The sequence below is a fragment of the Phascolarctos cinereus genome, unplaced genomic scaffold (assembly GCF_003287225.1).
Source record: "Phascolarctos cinereus isolate Bilbo 61053 unplaced genomic scaffold, phaCin_HiC Scaffold_4;HRSCAF=312, whole genome shotgun sequence".
NCBI classification, from domain to species: Eukaryota; Metazoa; Chordata; class Mammalia; order Diprotodontia; family Phascolarctidae; genus Phascolarctos; species Phascolarctos cinereus.
This window is the reverse complement of record NW_027555847.1, coordinates 530665006-530683867: the sequence shown is the minus strand read 5'-3', so window position 1 is coordinate 530683867 and position 18862 is coordinate 530665006. Positions and strand designations below refer to the sequence as shown.

General features: G+C 33.4%; 1 protein-coding gene across 1 annotated transcript in view; it reads left to right on the top strand.

Moving 5' to 3' along the window:
- RTTN (rotatin) overlaps positions 1 to 18862 on the top strand; it is a 206622-nt gene that overhangs the window by 27668 nt on the left and 160092 nt on the right. The window contains 6 exon segments of the mRNA XM_020985627.2: positions 3716 to 3889; positions 6017 to 6229; positions 7573 to 7685; positions 11458 to 11584; positions 16027 to 16152; positions 16687 to 16803. Coding sequence (XP_020841286.1) covers positions 3716 to 3889; positions 6017 to 6229; positions 7573 to 7685; positions 11458 to 11584; positions 16027 to 16152; positions 16687 to 16803 — 870 coding nt within the window.

Below are 18862 nucleotides of genomic sequence, written 5' to 3'. Positions count from 1 at the left end.
CTATATATTTGCAGAGCCATTAGTTCAGGCACTTAGCCTTTTTTGCCTGTATATTAGTTTTTGTAACTGTTCCTCCTGCCTATAACCTGTCTTCAATCTGTCCCTCACAAATCTGCTAGCATGATCATTCATCCTCCACAAAGTTGCATGCGTAATTTTCCCAATCTGAATCCTATCATGATCTTGTTGTATCTTTGCTCAATTATCTTTCAGGGGCTTCACATTATCAATAGGATAAAATACTCCCAATCCTGGTATTTAAGGCCCTCTAACATTATTTTATAATTAATGTAGTATTTTAAGGCCTAAATACTTCAGTTTCTTCATCTATAAAGTTGGGGCAACTAACAGTGTTTGCCCCAGTGTAGTTTTTGTATAATACTTTTGAAGTAGATCAAAGGCATGATATAGTATTCTTAGGAGTTTTTCTTATATTAAAAATTTTCATTTAATGAATTTTTCCTTTGAAGTAAAAGAATGTATTATCACTTATTAAAATAACTTAAAAGTTTTTGGTCATAAGACTTTAATCTGCAAATTAATGGTTCACTTTTAACTTCTGGCTGCTGTTCTTTTTGAATGTAGCAAATTATTTTTATTTTGAAGGTTAAATCTGTTGCTTAAGTTCTGGCTCATGAGTTGGGATTATTAAGTCAAATAAAACTGCTTGAAATAAGTAGAAATAGTACAAAAGATTTTCCAAGAATTATGTATTCTAAGAACTGAAATTTTTTTTTTACTAAGCAGTCATTCAAAAGCTAATGATATTTACTAAATTCTTTCATTGAAATGAATTAGAGAAACATGAATTGGCAACTACAACAGTATTTAGGTTTGCCTAGAGCTTTTTTTCCTCCTGTGAATGTAATATAATACTTTTTTTCCCCTGATTACCTTAATACCTTGCTAATGAACTGCCATTGAAGAATGAGATTTTCCGTATAAATAAATTTTCTAGATAATTTAAATTTTCCCTCCTGAAGTGCCATATTTTCAAAGTGTTATAAATTTTTGTTATAGAACTTTAACCATATATTATGTGCTTCTGTGTCTTAAACAGAAAATAGTGTATGTTTAATATTTGCTTTAAGACATTGTACACTGATGACTATAAGAGTTATTAAGGTAAGCAGAGATGTTTGCTTTCTGTGCTAAATGAATCAAAACTGCTTTATCCTCTTACTTGTGGACATATTTTTTATTTTTTTTTCTCTTCTAATGGAAAGTGGTCAGTTTTTTTCTTAGTAATGGCATGGAATCATGAGTTTCAATTTTGGAAAGGACTTCTGTGGCCATTTAGTTCAACAAATTCAAATGGATTTTCCACTACAACCTACCCAATAGCAGTCATCTGTTTGATGACTTTCAGTGAAGGAAAACCCATTGCCTCGTGAGGCAGACCATTCAATAACTTTAGTAATTCTGGAAACATAGGAAATAAGGTTAGACTAACATACTACATTTTCTTGATAAAGCCATTCTGAGTCTTTGTAATCACGTCTTTACTTTCTGGATATTCCTCAACCATTTCTTTGCAAATGTGTTTGAGAATTTTGCTAAGAATCAAAGCTACTCACTGGCCTATAGATGGCAGATTTCCTTCTGTTTTTTTTGCTTTTAAAGGTTGGGATAACATTTGCTCTTTTTTCAGTGCTATTTTCTATAGTCTTTTTAGATATTACTGGCAGTAGTTCATCAGCTACAACAGGCAGTCCTTTCAATACCCAAGAATGTAGTTCATCTGAATTAGATTAGTTGAACTCATCAAGGACAGCTAAGTAGTTGATTACTGTCTCCTGTAATAGCTGCTTTTACACTTTCTTCTCCCATATAAAGGTCATTCTTCTTGGAAGAGAAAACAAAGTAAAAATTGAGCAACTCTGCTTTTCTCAGGCATCAGTTATCATTATCTCTTTCATACTGAGCAGTGGTTCTATCTTTTCATTGTTCCTTCTCTTTTCCCCAATATTACTTTAAAAAAAATTACTTGTTTCTTGCTCCATTGATGTTCTGTCCATCCTTTTCTTCTATGATTTCTAGAGTTTGTTACATTCTCTATATATCTTATTAATATATAATGTTAAACTATACCACCTTATTGTATCTGTAGAAAGTTTTAACAGTGTGATCTGTTTGTATATCATAGAATGATGAAGTATAATCTTTAAACTGTGATCCTTTCAAGGTGGATGTCTCACTATTGCAAACAGTTTTGGTTTTTTTTTCCTGAAAATTCCACATTTTGGTTAATCTTCTGAACGTTTTTGATCTGTACTTGGTGCTGCTACTCTTGATTCCTTTTTTTTAAATACATTTTTATTGATTTCTTTGTTTTACATCACCAAATTTTTTCCCAGAATCCCTTTTGCCTCCTAGAGAGTTATCCCATATAGCAAATAATTTTTTTAAAACAAAAAATGAAAAAACCCCAGCAAAATTGATGAACACATTAAAAAAGTTTAAAAAATATATTTAATGTACCATATTCACGTCCTTCCTCCCTCTTCAAAGGAATAGGGTGGGGACATATTCTCTTATTTCTTCTTTACATGCTTTTTCTTTGTAATTTTGCAACTTTTATGTGGTTTTCCATTTACATTATAGTTATTAGGTATATTGTTTTCTTGGCCTACCTATTTCACTCTGCATCAGTTCATGTAATTCTTTTCTTGCTTCTTGACTTTATCGTATTTGTCATTTCTTATAGAGCAGTGATATTCCATTATGTTCATGTACCACAGTTTGTTTACCATTCAAAGGGCATCTCCTTTATTTGCAGTTTTTTGCTATCACAAAAAGTCTTTTGTTATCTATTTCTATATCCATCCATCTATGTATGTCTCTGCCTATATATTAGTATGTATGATCACTTTCTTCTTCTCAATGGCCTCCTTGGTGTATAAACCTAGTAGTTGGATCCCTGGGTCAAAGGATATAGACATTTTAGGCACTTGATTCACATAATTCGAAATTGCTTTCCAAAATGGTTGTACAGAATCACAGCTTTACCAGCAGTGCCTTAGTGTGCCTTTGATTCATTTGTAATAGAAAACTAAGAGGAGTAGTATTGCTTGGGAACTAACGAAATAACTTTTTTTTTTTCTGTAAGGAGCTTGACCTTTTTTCAGGTACTATATTTTTGTTTCCACTTGGGAAAATTTCTAACTCATTAAGTAGAGGAATATAAAATTTTATCAAGTTTCCTCAGTTTGACAATTATTCTTTGATTGCTTTTGGTATTTGGTACTAAATGGGTATTTAATATGTAGAAGCATACTTTTGTATTTTGCCCTTTGTCACCCATAGTTACTGGACACATAGCAGATTCAGCAAATACTTATTGATATATACAAGGTATATTATTATTGATTAGTATATAAGATATATAAAAGATAAAAATGTACTAACTTAGAGTGATAATAGACTAGCAGGAGGTTTATAATTTATTAAGTTTTGATGGTGCTAATAATAAGCTAATTATGTTGGGACTTGACATCTTAGATGAAGTTAAGATCTATTTTCTTCTTTAGGCTTTCATGGAACAATACTATCTTTTGGTATCATTTAACCTTTTCAGATGAAATTTTGGTAGCCTTTTCACAGGGGAATAATTTTTGGTACTTTGTTCTTCATTGACTACTGAAAAATGGCTCTATGTTATTTCCATGTAATTGCAACCAGTATTTATCCTTTTTTGTTTTTGTTCTGTTTTTAGAAACTAAAGCTGTTTGTAGTCATGGATTCACTTGGAGAAACCATCTCCTACCACAAAAACAGTGTCAATTCTGAAGATCCAGATATGGTGATGTTAGTGCACCATAAAATGTCTTTTGTCAGCATCTCACTTTTTACTATTAGACTGTTGCAAACACTTCTTCCAGTAGAAAAGGTAAGAAAGAAACATTTTTTTACTTGTAGCTTATTGAATAATATCAAGATTTTGAATGAAAAATATCTTTTTGACATTTTGTACAGGGAAGGATAAAGTACTCTGTTTTTGTTCAGGTCAGTATAGATTCCACTACTTCGTGTAGTGGAAAGAGTATTGGCTCTATAGTCAGAGGACCTGAATTCCTTTCCTGTCTCTCATACTTATGATTGTGTGACCTTAGAAAAGTTATTTAACCACCTTGACCTTAGTTTCCTCAATTCTAAAATGGGAGGATTGGACCAGAAGGCCTTTGATTTACCTTCCAACACTAAACGTATGATCCATAAAGTGGCTAAAATATAATATTCATAAATTGATTTGATTACTAAGTTTTGGAAGTCCCTAGAGGGATTTATACAGTATTGTAGAGAAATGCCAAAGCTTTTTGAGTCCTAGGAAGTTTTCTTTTTAATAGCCAAAATTTGTATCTGTATTTGTATCCTTGGGAATCCTTTTGAATAAATTAGCAAATGGTTGCCTAGAAAATATCCACTTTAGATGAAGTAAGTAGCATTAAAGAATATTTCATGCAAGGTGTAGAAAAGCTATTGAATTATCGTCTTTACTATTAGTAATACATCATTCTCCTTATTTCCGATATCCAAAATAATAGGATTTTTAAAGATAACTTAGGTAAAACTAAAATTTCACTGTTGCTTAAATTTTAACCCTTAGATTTTTGTTATATGAGGTTATGCTGCCCTCTGTCTGTTGTTAGCTCACTAAATTGTGTTCTGAATAGATAGTGAAGAACAACTTTAAAGGAGATAGCTTGTTTCCTCTTTAGAAAACCCACAAAAATCTTGACTGGGGTTTGGAATGCAATCTGCTGTCATGGAACAGAAGAAAACTAATTTGTCCAGAGTAAGAATTTGAACCCATGACCTTGGCCTCATTTACGTGGTTCTCTGAATCTGTTATATCCACTGTGTAGATATAGGTATCAAAGGAGACAAATGAGACTGTTTCTCTTCCAAAAGAGGCCTCATTTTGACCATAAAAGTCCTTTTTGCAGATACTGAAAAATTAAGTTTCCTTTGGTTTTTCTAATGTTTTAAAAGGGCTTCTGTGTCTATTCTTTTCCTAAGAGTCTTTTATCTGTAGTTTTAGCTTAAAAATTCCATTCTTAGTGCTTTTTAAAATGTGTATGTCCCACATTTTCTTTTATTAAAAGCTTTTACTTTTTCAACTAGTTTAGTTTTTGAAATTCGTTTTTCAAGCAGTAAAAAAATTTCACACTTTGTGATTTCCATAAAATGAGGAAGTAAAATAACCCCCTCATTAAAGCTAAAAGTTTAGCTGCAGCTTTGTCACTTGTTCTTTTGTTCTGAAAATTTAAATTATCTTTCCTTTCTCTGATTGATTCTTGGAATTTTACTAGGAAACTGGAAGCACTTTAAAAAAATATAACATACTGAATCAGAGTTGGCAAGGGCCTCACTGGCCATTTGGTCCAACCTGAACCTTAAAAAATAATCTTCTCTGCAGCTTACCAAACAAGTGGTGATTGGGACTTTACTTCAATACCTTCACTTTCCTCTACTTTGGGATAATTCACATTTTTAGGAAGTTTTTCCTTATAGAAAGATTAAATTTGCTTTTTTTTTTTGAAACTTCTAGCTATTCTTCCTAGTTCTGCTCTAGGGCCAAGTAAAGCCTTATTACCCTTTAACTTTATAGCCTTTCAAATATTTCAGAGCAGTTCTCTGTTAGTACCCCTTTTCTTTTCTTCTCCTGATTAAGCATCTCTACTTCTTCAACCAGTCCTCATTTGGCATGAACTTGAGGCTCCTCTACATCCTGAGTGCCTTCTTCTGGATGGTTTAACAATGTCCTTCCTATAATAATTTTATATTCAGTAATGCAGATTAACCCTTTATATAGATCATGAATTTTGATACTATAAATTGGTTCTTCAGATAGAATATGGGGACATTTTAAACCTTAAACTAAATATCTCTTCTGCAATTATAATTGATATTGCATTTTCTTTCCCCCTTTATTTTATGTATTGTGCTGATATGGGCATGTATGTATATATGCAAATGTGTATGCTTTAAAATTAATTCTTTTAAATTCCATCAGGCAAGCCAGTTTTTACCAGAAAGCTTGATGACTGCATTGTTCCATATTTCTCTGGAAATGCCTTTGTCCTTGGAATATCCAAATATTCATGAGACTGTTATTGCCTATTTGGAACAACTGAATTCTGAAAACTACACTATTTATAAGGGAACTGCAAAGATGGTTTATTCACTTGATTGCAGCTGTAACTTCATGACTGATATGGAGAAAGAGGTAGAAGACTTTTACATCTAATGTTAATCCTGTTGACAAAGTCTTCACACAACTTAAGTTATAATTTTTAACCAGGATGAAAGACAAAAGGTTGCCAGTTGGAGGTATAATTTTAAAATTACATTAATAGGATAAAGTGAAAAAAGTAAAATTCCACGTATCTGAAATAAATAGCAGTAGTTACTAAATGAAATGATAGTGCTTATTGACAAAGTTTTGTTAACTTAGTGTGTGACTATTACAAACTTACATGGTCTAGATTTTCATAGGGTCCCTAATTAGGAACTTTGAAAAGCATCTTTTTTGAGAGTAGAAATGATACTGTTGAGTGCATTGTCACAACAGTGATTATGTACTGTGGTATCTCCCATTAGAGACCATTCACTATGTGGTTGCTGGCTGGTACCTTAATGACCTAGAAGAGTTAATGTGCTTCTTAATTGCTAAGATAATAATCTAAAACTAAGACATTTATTTAGTCACTGGGAATACTGATCTCACTTGACTTTTAACCTGAAAACATACCAAGATGGATCCATAAAAACTTAAGATCACAGAGGATGTATCACTTGAATTTTGATTCTACTTGTACCTCATTTCAACCTGTTTCCCCTCCCAATTTAGGATGTTTACTAGGTACTGCCACTTTATGAGTATAGATGATGCTCTGACATGGTTTTAACCATGACTAAGTTTAAATGTTTATTCTTTAGATATTTTCATAGTCTCTCGTAGATCTTTGAGGGCAGGGGCTATTGCATTCTTTGTACTTGTAACCATAGCACCTAGCACCATGCCTGACACATAGTGGGCACTATAAATGCTTACTGATTTATTGATAATTCTTTTATGGCATGATGCCTTATATAACAGCTTCTTAATACATGTTTATTTAGTGAGTAAATAGATCAGTTAATTGCCAACAGGTATTTATTTATTGGGTGATTATTATGTTCCTAACACTGCTCTATGAGCCTACACAATGAGTAGAAGACATTTGTATTATCCCTGAAGAGTTTATAATCTATCCAGGAATGCAGTACTTAAAATAAAGAAAGGAATTAGCCATAGACGCTGGTAACTCTATTGCATTTCTAAATTTAGTTATCACTGTGCTTGGGTAGATTATATGACATTTGTGATGATTTTTTTTTTATTTTTCTGACTCTAGTTCCATAGAGTTGAAATGCTTAGTGTACTTATGCAAAAGTGTATTGAAAAGAATGAGTAATGACCTCAGGGTCTAAGAATGTTCTAATTATTAGAAACTGTTCAGTTGGCTGCTGAGGATTATATAATACATGAATCTGACATTTTCCTATTGCGTTCTGCATCTTTTCCAGGGAGAGAAGAATCTCTTTGAGTTAGTGGAGATGGCAAACCAAGCTATATTTAGCCTTTCTTATCATCAGCACTTCCCATTAATAAAGAAGATCATCTGTCTGTGTTCAAACATGTAATAATTCCCTTCTTACAATGATTACATTATGTATGATAAAATTATTTGTTCAGAGTCTGATATTTCTTATTAGGCTGGAGAGGGGTCAGGATGGCAATATTTTCTAATCTTAAGAATTTTGTCTTTTTGTAAGATTTCTCCCTCTTAAACTATGTTACCACATTAATTACTATATAACATAAAGGAAACTTTAAATGTTCAAAGCTATAGGCAGAAGCCCATGCTAAAAATTATGATTGAATTTCTTCCCACTTGTTTTGATAAGTATCTAAAAACATGGTTTCAAGTGCATTTATATCCATTTTTTTCCCATTCAACAAATGTTTATTAAACATCATGCACATTAAACATCCACAGAAAATGAAACAAGCCGTGCTCTTAAAGGTCTACATTTGCTCCAGAGGCAGGCTAGGATTTACAGTGAACACTTAAAGGCAGTGGGGTGATCTGAAGGCCTGGATTTGACTAACTTTCATAGTGAGATTCTTGTTTGGTTGAGATCCGCTGTACCTTCCTGGCAGTGCCCAGAAACTAGAAGGCCTCACTATAGGTGAAGACCTCTCTTTCTGTCAAAGCAAAGACTAGAAATTATAAAATTGAACATAGAGAGGGCAGGCTCTCATAGCAGGGAATGTAAGTGAAATGTGGGGATAATCTCAGGCAGGGGACAATAGTAGGACATCCTCCAAGTGACCCAGTCAGATATGTGAAAATTATAGGGAGCATTCTAGCATAATCCTTATGATATCTGCAGAGGTTTTTCCAACTACTTGAAGGAAGTTTTCAAGTCAGAATTTTAAAAAAGTAACTCATTTTCCTTAAAACTGTAGTACAAGGCCATCTCCTCCAAGGAGTTTTCCTTAATGAATTTCTCCAATTCTTTATAATTTATCAGCCTAATCCCTGATTTAGATTTTTCCATAATGCTCTTCTGAAATAGTAATAGATCATATTTATATATGTATATGTTATTTTTGGACTAGAATTTTCTTGGTGTAGGGAACTAACTTCCAGTGAGGAAATTGCCTCTGTTATTACACATTGTCACATGCTCTCTAACTTAAAGTATTAGTGCCTTACTTCAAAAAAAAATTTTATATCACTCATTTCCCAATATATCTCTTCTCTACCTTCTTTTAGAGATCTACTAATTTTGCCAAAGAACAAAAAAGAAAGAAAAATTAGTAAAGCTGACCAAGGCATTAACTAAGTTCTACATTATATGTATTTTTCAGTACTCATGTTCCCAGCCTCTAAATTCATTAATTCTATAACAAGCATTATTAAGGATTCATATTAAGAATATTGAGCTTTCTTACGTGCAGTGGTCAAAGACAATAACTTCTTGTTTTATTTAGGGTTGGATGGTCATTCTTATACAGGACTTGGATATTTCCATTAATTGGGCAGGTTGGAAATCCATAAAGTCACTCCCATGGCTTTTATTTTGTATATTTTTCAGCTGTACTAAACTAAGAATGAAAAAAAATACACATTTTCTAAGTTTAATCTTCACATTACTTATCACAAATCTGGAATAAATTGTCATTGATTGAATATAAGAGGATAGTATCTTTACTATAGCCATAACTTGTTTTAGACATGAAGACTATAGAATTAAAGATCTATGAAGAACTTAGGGAAGATCCACCAAAGAACAGTGAAAGCAATTAAGAGATTAGAAAGAGATTATATGTGATGAAAGACTAAAAAAAGCCAAGATTTATCTATCATAGAAAATAAAAGGTAGAAGGTGCTAAATTAACAGTGGTTACTAGCTGTTTTCCATTTCTACTGCACAAAGAGCGGGAGTTAATTTACATTGCAACAGCAAAAAGGTTATTTCAGATATGTGGAGATAGAACCAGATATAAATTAATTACTAAAGAAGTCAGTGGATTTTGTACCCTGGAATCTCTTCAAGAACAAGTGATAATTGTTTCCAGGTCCATATTAGCTGATCAGTAAATCTTCAAGGGTCAGTTGAATGGATTGGATAGGTTAAATTATAGAATTTTATATAATTGTATTTATGGAATAAAGGAGGTGGGAAGCTGTGATTTTTTTTCTTCAGCCTTTTTTTTGGTTCCCTATCATACTTCTAAATTTGTTGCATCACAGTTTTAAAGTGAATTAGGGTGGTGAAGACATTCCCACTCAGCTAAATCTTTTGGAATGTCATGTGAAAGCTTTTTGAGCTAGGTCAGATCATCCTTTACATCTTCCCTCCTAGGTCACTTATCTTTTTTTTTCCCCCCACTTACTAGTATTTTATTTTTTCCAATTACATGTAAAGATAGTTTTCAGCATTTACTTTTATAAGATTTTGAATTCCAAATTTTTTCCCTTCCTCCCTCCCCAGTATGGCATGCAATCTGGTATAAGATATACATATACAATCATATTAAACATTTCCACATTAATCATTTTGAGAAAGAAGAATCAGAACAAAAGGGAGAAATGAGTAAGAAGGAAAAAAGAGAAAACAGTATGCTTTGATCTGCATTCAGATTCACAGTTCTTTCTCTGGATGTGGATAACATTTTCCATCATGAGTCTTTTGGAATTATCTTAGACATTGTATTGCTGAGAAGAGCTAAGTCTATCATAATTGATTATTGCACAACGTTATTGTTACTGTGTACAATGTCCTCCTGGTTCTGCTCACTTCACTCAGTATCAATTCATGTAAGACTTTCCAGGTTTCTCTGAAATCTACCTGCATCTCATTTCTTATAGCACAATAGAATTTCATTACATTAATATATACCACCATGTGTTCAGTCATTTTCCAGTTGATGGGCATCTCCTCAATTCTTTGGCATCACAAAAAGAGCTGCTGTAAATATTTTTGTACATGGGGATCTTTTCCCTTTTTGTAATCTCTTTGGGTTACAGACCTAGTATTGATGTTGTTGGATCAAAGGGTATGCAGTTTTATAGCCCTTTGGGCGTAGTTCCAAATTGCTTTCCAGAATGATTGGATTATTTTACAACTCCACCAAGAATGCATTAGTGTTCCAATTTTCCCACATCTTCTCCAACATTTATCATTTTCCTTTTCTGTCATATTAACTAATCTGATAGGTGTGAGGTGGTACCTCAGAGTTGTTTTAATTTGCATTTCTTTAATCAGTAGTGATCTAGAGCATGTTTTCATATGACTATAGATAGCTTTTATGTCACTCATCTAATACAATCTAGTTTAATATTATTTATGGTTTGTAAAATATACATCTTGTCAAGGCCTTTTTGCTATATCTGTATATTTGTATCTCAAAAGGAGTAGGCAGCCTATAACAAGAATCATTAAGTGGTACCAGAGGCAATTATTAGATTTTCTTTCTTTCTTTCTTTCTTTCTTTCTTTCTTTCTTTCTTTCTTTCTTTCTTTCTTTCTTTCTTTCTTTCTTTCTTTCTTTCTTTCTTTCTTCCTCTTCCTTCCTTCCTTCCTTCCTTCCTTCCTTCTTCCTTCCTTCCTTCCTTCCTCTTCTTCTTTCTTCTTTCTTTCTTTCTTTCTTCCTTTCTTTCTCTTTCTATCTCTCTCTCTCTTTCTCTATCTTTCTGTCCTTTTTTTCCTACTCTCCTTTCTTTTACAAACATTTTCTTAGTCATTTTTTCTTTTTTCAGTAATACTCTAGCCTTTCCAGTGATGCTGGCAGACATTGCTTAGCTCCATAGGTGGCAGTTGGACTTAAAGAGATTGTTTTGTAATATTCTCAGTATTTTGTGTACACTACTAATTAGTTCATCCCAACAACTACTTCTAGATGGAAATCTGCACAGACTAGCCCATTACTACAGGAAGAAGTTCAAAAGGTGTTCCTACATCTGTTGTCATATCCTTTGCTGCCTGTGAAAGCTGAAAGTTATCGCTGCTGCCTGGAAATTGTTCAGGTTGGAATGAAAACTTATTTTTTAGAATAAAAAAGCTATTTACTAATACATAACTTAATTAAATTCATTTGAACTAAGTGTTTATTAACTGTGACTAATGTGTGCATAGCACTGTGCTAGCCCACTTGGGATTCAGAGATTACATTCTACAGGGGCACACAACATGTGCGCCAGTAAAGAAAAGACTTTGAATTGGGTAAAATGAGTTGGGGGATCAGGAAAGGCATTGTTTAAGAGGGGGTACCTGAGGTGAGCCTAGAAAACTGTTAAGGATTCTAATAATTATACCTAATATTTGTATAATACTTTAAGATTTGTAAGTAGTCTCTATTCTTTATCTCATTTGGGCCTCACAAGAATCTTGAGAGGTAGGTACTTTAAATATTATTATTGCTATTTTACAGATAAGGAAACAAACTCAAAAAGCTTAAGTAGAGCAACTATTACATTTCAAAGGATCCAAGGCTTCCTCTTAAGTCCAGAAGCCAATGGGAGAATATATTTCTGGCACCTTGAGATAGCATGCGTATGGTGTTGGGGCTAGCAGAGCAAGTACTGAGTTCAGGGAGTAGTTAATTGACCATTTTGTCTAGAATGTAGAATAAAAGGAAAACAATTGAAATTTTCATCTTACATTGGTTTGGAATCAGATTTTGGAGGATTTTAAATGCCAAGCTAAACAGTTTATATTTTAGAAGAAATATTGTAGGCAATTAGAGATCCAGTGAAGACTTCTAAATGAGAGGAGTGATATGGTCAGATCTGTGCTTTAGGAAGATTTTTTTTTTGTTAGATCTCTGCAGGATGGATTGGAGAGGAGAGACACTGGAAACAGGAGATGATTCTCCTAGACCATAGTCCAGGAGAGTAAATGATGAGTGCCTGAACTATGGTGGAAGTCATGTGAGCAGGGAGGTTTTAATTTAATTTTGTTTGTTTTCTCTTGACTTTGTGAAATTGGTTTAATGCATTTCTTAAACTTACTTGAATTTTAAGAACTAATTCAGTTAATGTATAAGAATTTTATTAATGTGATTTTACATTTAATGGTTAAACCACTTTATTAAAGTTTTTTCTATGTAAAATATTTGATCCATTGTATTAAATTAGACATTACTATTACTTAGGAAAAAAATTCTACAAAACTGATTTACTTCAGTTTTATAGGTTTGAATCTTCTGACCTTGGTTTTATCTTTTTTTTTAATAAAGAAAATAATCTAGTGTAATAAAATGATAGGATTGGCCTCAATCCATCATTTCATTGAGGTAATCCCATTTTTCTTGGTATTCCTTACCTTAATGCACTCCACACCTTAAATGGGCTGTATTACTGGCCCCTGCTTCCGTGAATTTTGCGGGCTATCCTCTTTCCTGGAATTTCCTCCTTTCTCATCTCTGCCTTTCAGAATCCTTATCTTTATTTAAAGTTTAACTCAGTGTCACCTCTTCTGTGAAGCCTTACTGGCCTGTGTCCCTCACCTTCCCACCCACTGCTTCAACTTTCCTTTGTATTTACTTATCTCTGTATGTGCCATACCCTATAAGCATCTTTAGGTCTGGGACTATTTTTTTTCCTTTTATATCCTCAGTACAATTCTCTGTAAACAATAGATGTTCAATAAATGTCTGTTGAGTTAAGTTGAATTAAACTTATTTAATAGTAATTCCCTTTGAACTCCAGGTGGTACCTATTGTACCTGGCAAAAAAAAAATTACTATAGACAAATGTTTTTAAAATTTGTCATTTACTTTTAGCTGACCTTTCATTTTTAGCAGCTTTTTAAGAAGTCATTTTTTTGGTTGATCCCTGAAGGTAAAATAAAAATCATGAACTAAAAAAGATTTGTAGAACTAAAATGTTAGAACTGAAAGAAAGCTTAGAGATCATGTATTCCCATCATTTTACATGGAAGAAAAATAAAATCTGGAGAAGGTAAGTGATTTAGTAAGTATGTCTCTAGGGTAGTTATGCCAGAGATCTGTTTTTGGCCCTGTGATATTTAGCATTTTTATTAGTCATTTGGATAAGGGCGTAGATGACATGCTTATTAGATTTGCATATGACAGAAAAAGGGGAGAGAGAGCTCACATATTGGATGGGAGCAGGATTAAAAAAGATCTTGACAAGCCAGAATGTTGGACTGAATCTAATAAAATGAAATTTAATAGGGATAAATATATATTCTTATGTTTAGAAATAGACTTCAACAAGGAGGTATGGCTAGGTAGCAATTATCTGGATTTCAAACTCAATATGAGTCAATATTGTGATATGGCAATCAAGAAAACTGGTTCATTTTTAGGCTGTATTCATGGATCATAATGTCCATTACTATGAAGGCGACAACCCCATTATACCCTGTCTTAGTCAGATCAAACTGGAATATTGTGTTCCCTTTTGGGAAAAACATTTTAGAAAAGACATTAGTAAAATAGAAAAACTCCAGAGGAGGATAACACAGATGATCAAAGACCTTGATATAATGCCATATGAAGGAAGTGGAGGATAGAAGCTATGGGGGAAAGGATACCTCATAGCTGTGGTTCAATATATGTGAAAGAATATCAAGTGGAGTATAGTTTAAATTTGCTTTGCTAGCCCCAGAAAGAATAGCTAGAAGCAGTGGATAGAGATGTAAAGAGGAAGATTTAGAGTTGACATAAGGAAAAACTCCCTAGCAAATAAAATTATCTAAAATTGGAGTGGGCTAACCTGGAAGATAATGGGTACTTCCTTGCTAGAGTTCAAAGCTGAATGAGCCCTTTTCAGTTACGTTGTAGAATGAATTTTCACTCGGGTACAAATTGTAGTGGATGACCTCTCAGATCCCTTCCAACACTGAAGTCTTATGAATATATGACTTTCCCCCCATGTAACATTTAAGAACTGAGCCAAGACCAGTGCCACACAAACTGACTTCAAACCTGCCTTTTTGGGCTAGTCACATATACTTCACGGTGCAGCTACATAGGCCTTGACATTTCTTCACAAGATCTTCTGTCTCCTTTCCATGAGACTTTGCACAGACTGTTGGTCCTCATGCTTGAAATGTACTTCTTCTACTCCTCCATAACTTAGAATCCCTAGTTTTTTTCAAAATTCAGCTCAAATGCTACTTCATGTAAGAAACCTTTTCTCATCCGTTCAGCTGCTAGTACCTCCCCCTGCTGCAACTGCCTTGTATTTATTTTGTATATACTTAAGTGTGTATGTGTTATATCTCTAGTAGGATATAAGCTCCTTGAGGGAGCATGTTTCATTTTGCCTTTGTATCCGCAGTGCTTGTTACATAGTAGATCCTTAAAGTGATTTGTAATGATACCTTGTGTTAGAAAATACATATTACTGTGCACAGATTACTAATAACATTTAATATATAGTACTCAAATTGATCTGTGATATCATTAATTTGGAAATTCCTTGCAGCAATGTAGATTGTAATCCATCCGTTATTGCCTATGCTTTCCAATTCTTGTCTTTGGTACTCTTATAAGTTCCCCTCAGAGGCTCCACACAATGTGTTGGAGGTTCTCCATCGTTTCTCTTGATATTTCCAGGGTACCAGTGGAGCACTCTGTGTTCCACCTTGCCGAGTGATCAGCACTTGGTCATGTGACCAGTGCATTTTCTATTCCTATCATACAGTTCCTTACAAGCATTTTTTATCCTGTTCTTTGGAGTTTCTTGTATATGCTGTAAGTTTTTAATACCCAGCATTCTTTTCCCCATTGTCCTTCGTGCCCATGATTTCCTTAATTTTTTGGAAGCAGTCTTATTCCCTGACTTGTTGCCATATAACAGTGATCATAAAATGTTGGTATTAGAATAATGGACCTTTGCTTTCCTAGGAAGTGTGGGATCATTAAAAGAGGTCTGGAAATTCCTAAGAGCAATTGAGCCGGCTCTTCTTTGTTCAACTCTGAGTCTAACTCGTTTGTTCAATTGCAGTCTATACTGTCCATCTCCATTTTAAAACTAAATATGTATCCTGCATATTGGATCATTACAGGAATGGTTTAGAGGCTCCTCTTTGTATTTGAGTTGGCCCCCATGTACTATGCCACTGCCTCTAAATTGGCAGTGGAATTTGTATTACATTGTGAATTTGCTTTATTTATTTTTATTTTGATCTCATTTCTTAAGCAAAATACTTGCAAAATAACTTTAGTTACAGTTCCTTTATTTCTTTGTGCTTATAAACTAATATAAATTATAACTGTATGAGCAGTGAATTAGTGGCTTTGGATCAGTTTTCTGAGGCCTGTTCCTGTCATATTGAACTTTCAAATAATTGTACAAGAAGTTTTCATCAAAATTTCTTGTTTAGCTAACAAAAAATTCCTAGGCTTCTTAAAATATAAATAGAAAGAAGTGGGAAATTCTCTTGAAGTATAATGTTATTAATCTTATCTTTTTAATATTTTACAATTCTTTTAAAGCATTGTTTAGGCATCAACACTGTGGCAATCTCAGGACATTCAGTTTCTCATGATGTTAATTTTCTACTTCATCCAAAAGTACTATATGAAATGTGCACATTTGGTCTTCAAGAATCCAAAGATGGGGTATGTATTAACACTAAACTGAAAAGAATTCCTTTATTCTGCAGATATTGAATTGGAGGAAAAAACCTTAAGTTTCTAATAATAGCCAATGTGATTTTATTTTAAGCTCAAAAGAAACTGCCTTCTGAATAGGCTCAGTAAATGTTTTGCTGAAGTGGTGGGAAATATTTGGAGAATGTGACAATTATAACGTAAAAATCTTGAGAATTTAGGTCAGTTGTTTTTTCCCTCTTAAAGTTTTCATCCAGAAGAGAAAAGATATAGGTTTACTAGATTATTAAAGAGAACTGATTCCTTCATAAAAAGGGGTGAAGAAAAACCTCCAGACTTTAAAGATCAAGAATAGAATTAGCTAAGGGAAGACACTTACATAAGAATGCTATGTGAGAATATACCATGTTGTCAAAATTAAAATAATTTTTTAGATATGTTGTTATATATTTGAATTTTCTTTATTGGTCTTATCTGGATATATCTAGCTCACCTTGTCAGTATTCTATCTCTTTTTTCATTGAATGCTTTGTCTTTGAGCAGGTGAACTCTGTTGTCAAGAATATTCTGATGTATTTGCTTCAGGGACAATTGATTATGACAACATTGACCTGGAACAAGTTTATTGAGGCTCTTTGTCCTGTTGTTCCAATTCTACAGGTACTTTGTGCATTTCTGCTTTTGAGGTATCTTGGCCTGAGTATGATTGATTTTTAAAGCATTCATGCAGGAAAACTGTCACATTATATTAGAAATTTTCAAAAGGCCAAAAGTCAAGGTGTCTAAGAATAGGAAATGTGCCAGTAAATCTTGTTTCTGGCAGAATCTTAAACAACAGTAGCTAATTTGTACATGATTTATGTATTCAGGTGGTAGGTGAAAGAGTAAGCTTGGTGGCATTTAAGATTTTAACATCAATTACTCCAATTAAATAATTAATAAAATCATAAGCTCATAAACTCATAGACTTAGAGCTGGAAGGAACCTTAGAGGTTATTGAATCCAGTATTCATTTTTTACGGATGAGAAAACTAAGGCTAAAAAAATTAGGTGATTTGCCCAGGGTTACCTAGCTAGTAAGTGTCTGAGATGGAATTTGGATCCAGGTCTTCTTGATTCCAGGTTCAGCACTCTGTCCACTATGTCATCAATTCTCTTATTCAGTGTAAGAGTTAGACAATTCAGTCAGTTGGCAATGGAGAGACACCATCTGTGACCTACTAGTCTGTGGTTTCTATGTGACAGGATGGATATGTCTGCCTTCCGGCCTAGAAAACTAAGGGAAGTGCAAGGGGGAGGATCCATGCAATGGAATGCATTATTGTGCCTTACATATTGTTATTTCTGTCTTAAGAAACTTAGCAAAATGTTGCCATTGGAACATATACTTCCATTAATAGAAGTAATATTACTTACTTACTTTGAATGACCTGTGGAGGAAATATATAGATTTGATAAATGGTTAAGCCTAAGTTCATAAAAATTAGTGTCAGGATTGGGCATATTACTGTACTGTAAATGATTTGCCAAGTTTCCCCATGTTTGTAAGTATGATACCTCTTAAAGAAACTTTAACTCACAGTTAATTTGTAATTTTTATTATTGTCAGGTAATATTTATTAAGTACTCTAGTAACATGTTGTATTGGTGACACATTGTGTCCTATGAATCTTCCTTATTAGGAGGAAAATTCCTGAGAGCCTGAATTGCATAAATGAAGTTGTTTCTATAACTTCCTAAAGGAAACAAAATAGCCACAGAAATGGTTTGTTAAACATAAGATATATCACAGCCGAGAGTTTTCTAATCAATTTATACTTGTTTATTCCTGATAATTTGTTATTAAAATAGCCTCTTCTTATTAAGTTATTTGGTAAATTTAGAATAACTGCTAAATACATGATACTTTAAAAACAACAACAACATTATTTTCATACTGCTAGTGCTTTGTTATTCACATAGTAAGATACTGGTTCAACCCTGATACAGGTCCTCATTATCCCACACCTAGACTTTTGCAGTAGCCTGATTTGGTGAATCTGCCTGCCACAAGTCTCTCCCCATTCCAGCCCATCTTCCATTCCGCCACCAAAGTCATTTTCCCAAAGTGTTTGTCAGATTATGTCACCCTCCTATTCAGTACACTCCACTGGCTCTCTGTCACCTCTAGGATCAAATACAAAATCTATTTGGTATTGAAAGTCTTTTGTAACCTACAACAGGCTTCTCCCTTAATTTTGTTTTTTTAGATATCATCCCATCACAGTCAACTTATACCTGCATATTCCTTCTAATTGTCTTAATAATGATAAAGTTTTAGAAATTACATGTATCATTTTTCCATATAAGAGTGTAAACAGTTTAACCTTATTTAAAACCCTTATGATTTCTCTTCCTGTTACTTTTTTATACTTCACTTGAGTCTTGTATTTGAAAGTCAGTTTTTTTATGCCTCCTTTACCAAGCTGTTGACTTTTTAAAAATGATTTTCTTACATCACTCTCATTCTGTACCCGCCCCCCCCATTTTTCCTCTATCTCTTATTTTAGAAGTCTTTCAGGAATTTTTTTTTGTTTGCGATCAATTCACATTTTTCGTTGAGGCTTTTCATGTAGCTGTTTTGACATTATTGTCTTCTGAGTTTGTGTTTTCATCTTTCCTGTCACTATAGTAGCTTTCTGTGGTCAGGTTCTTTTTTTTCTTTCCAGCCTATTTCTTG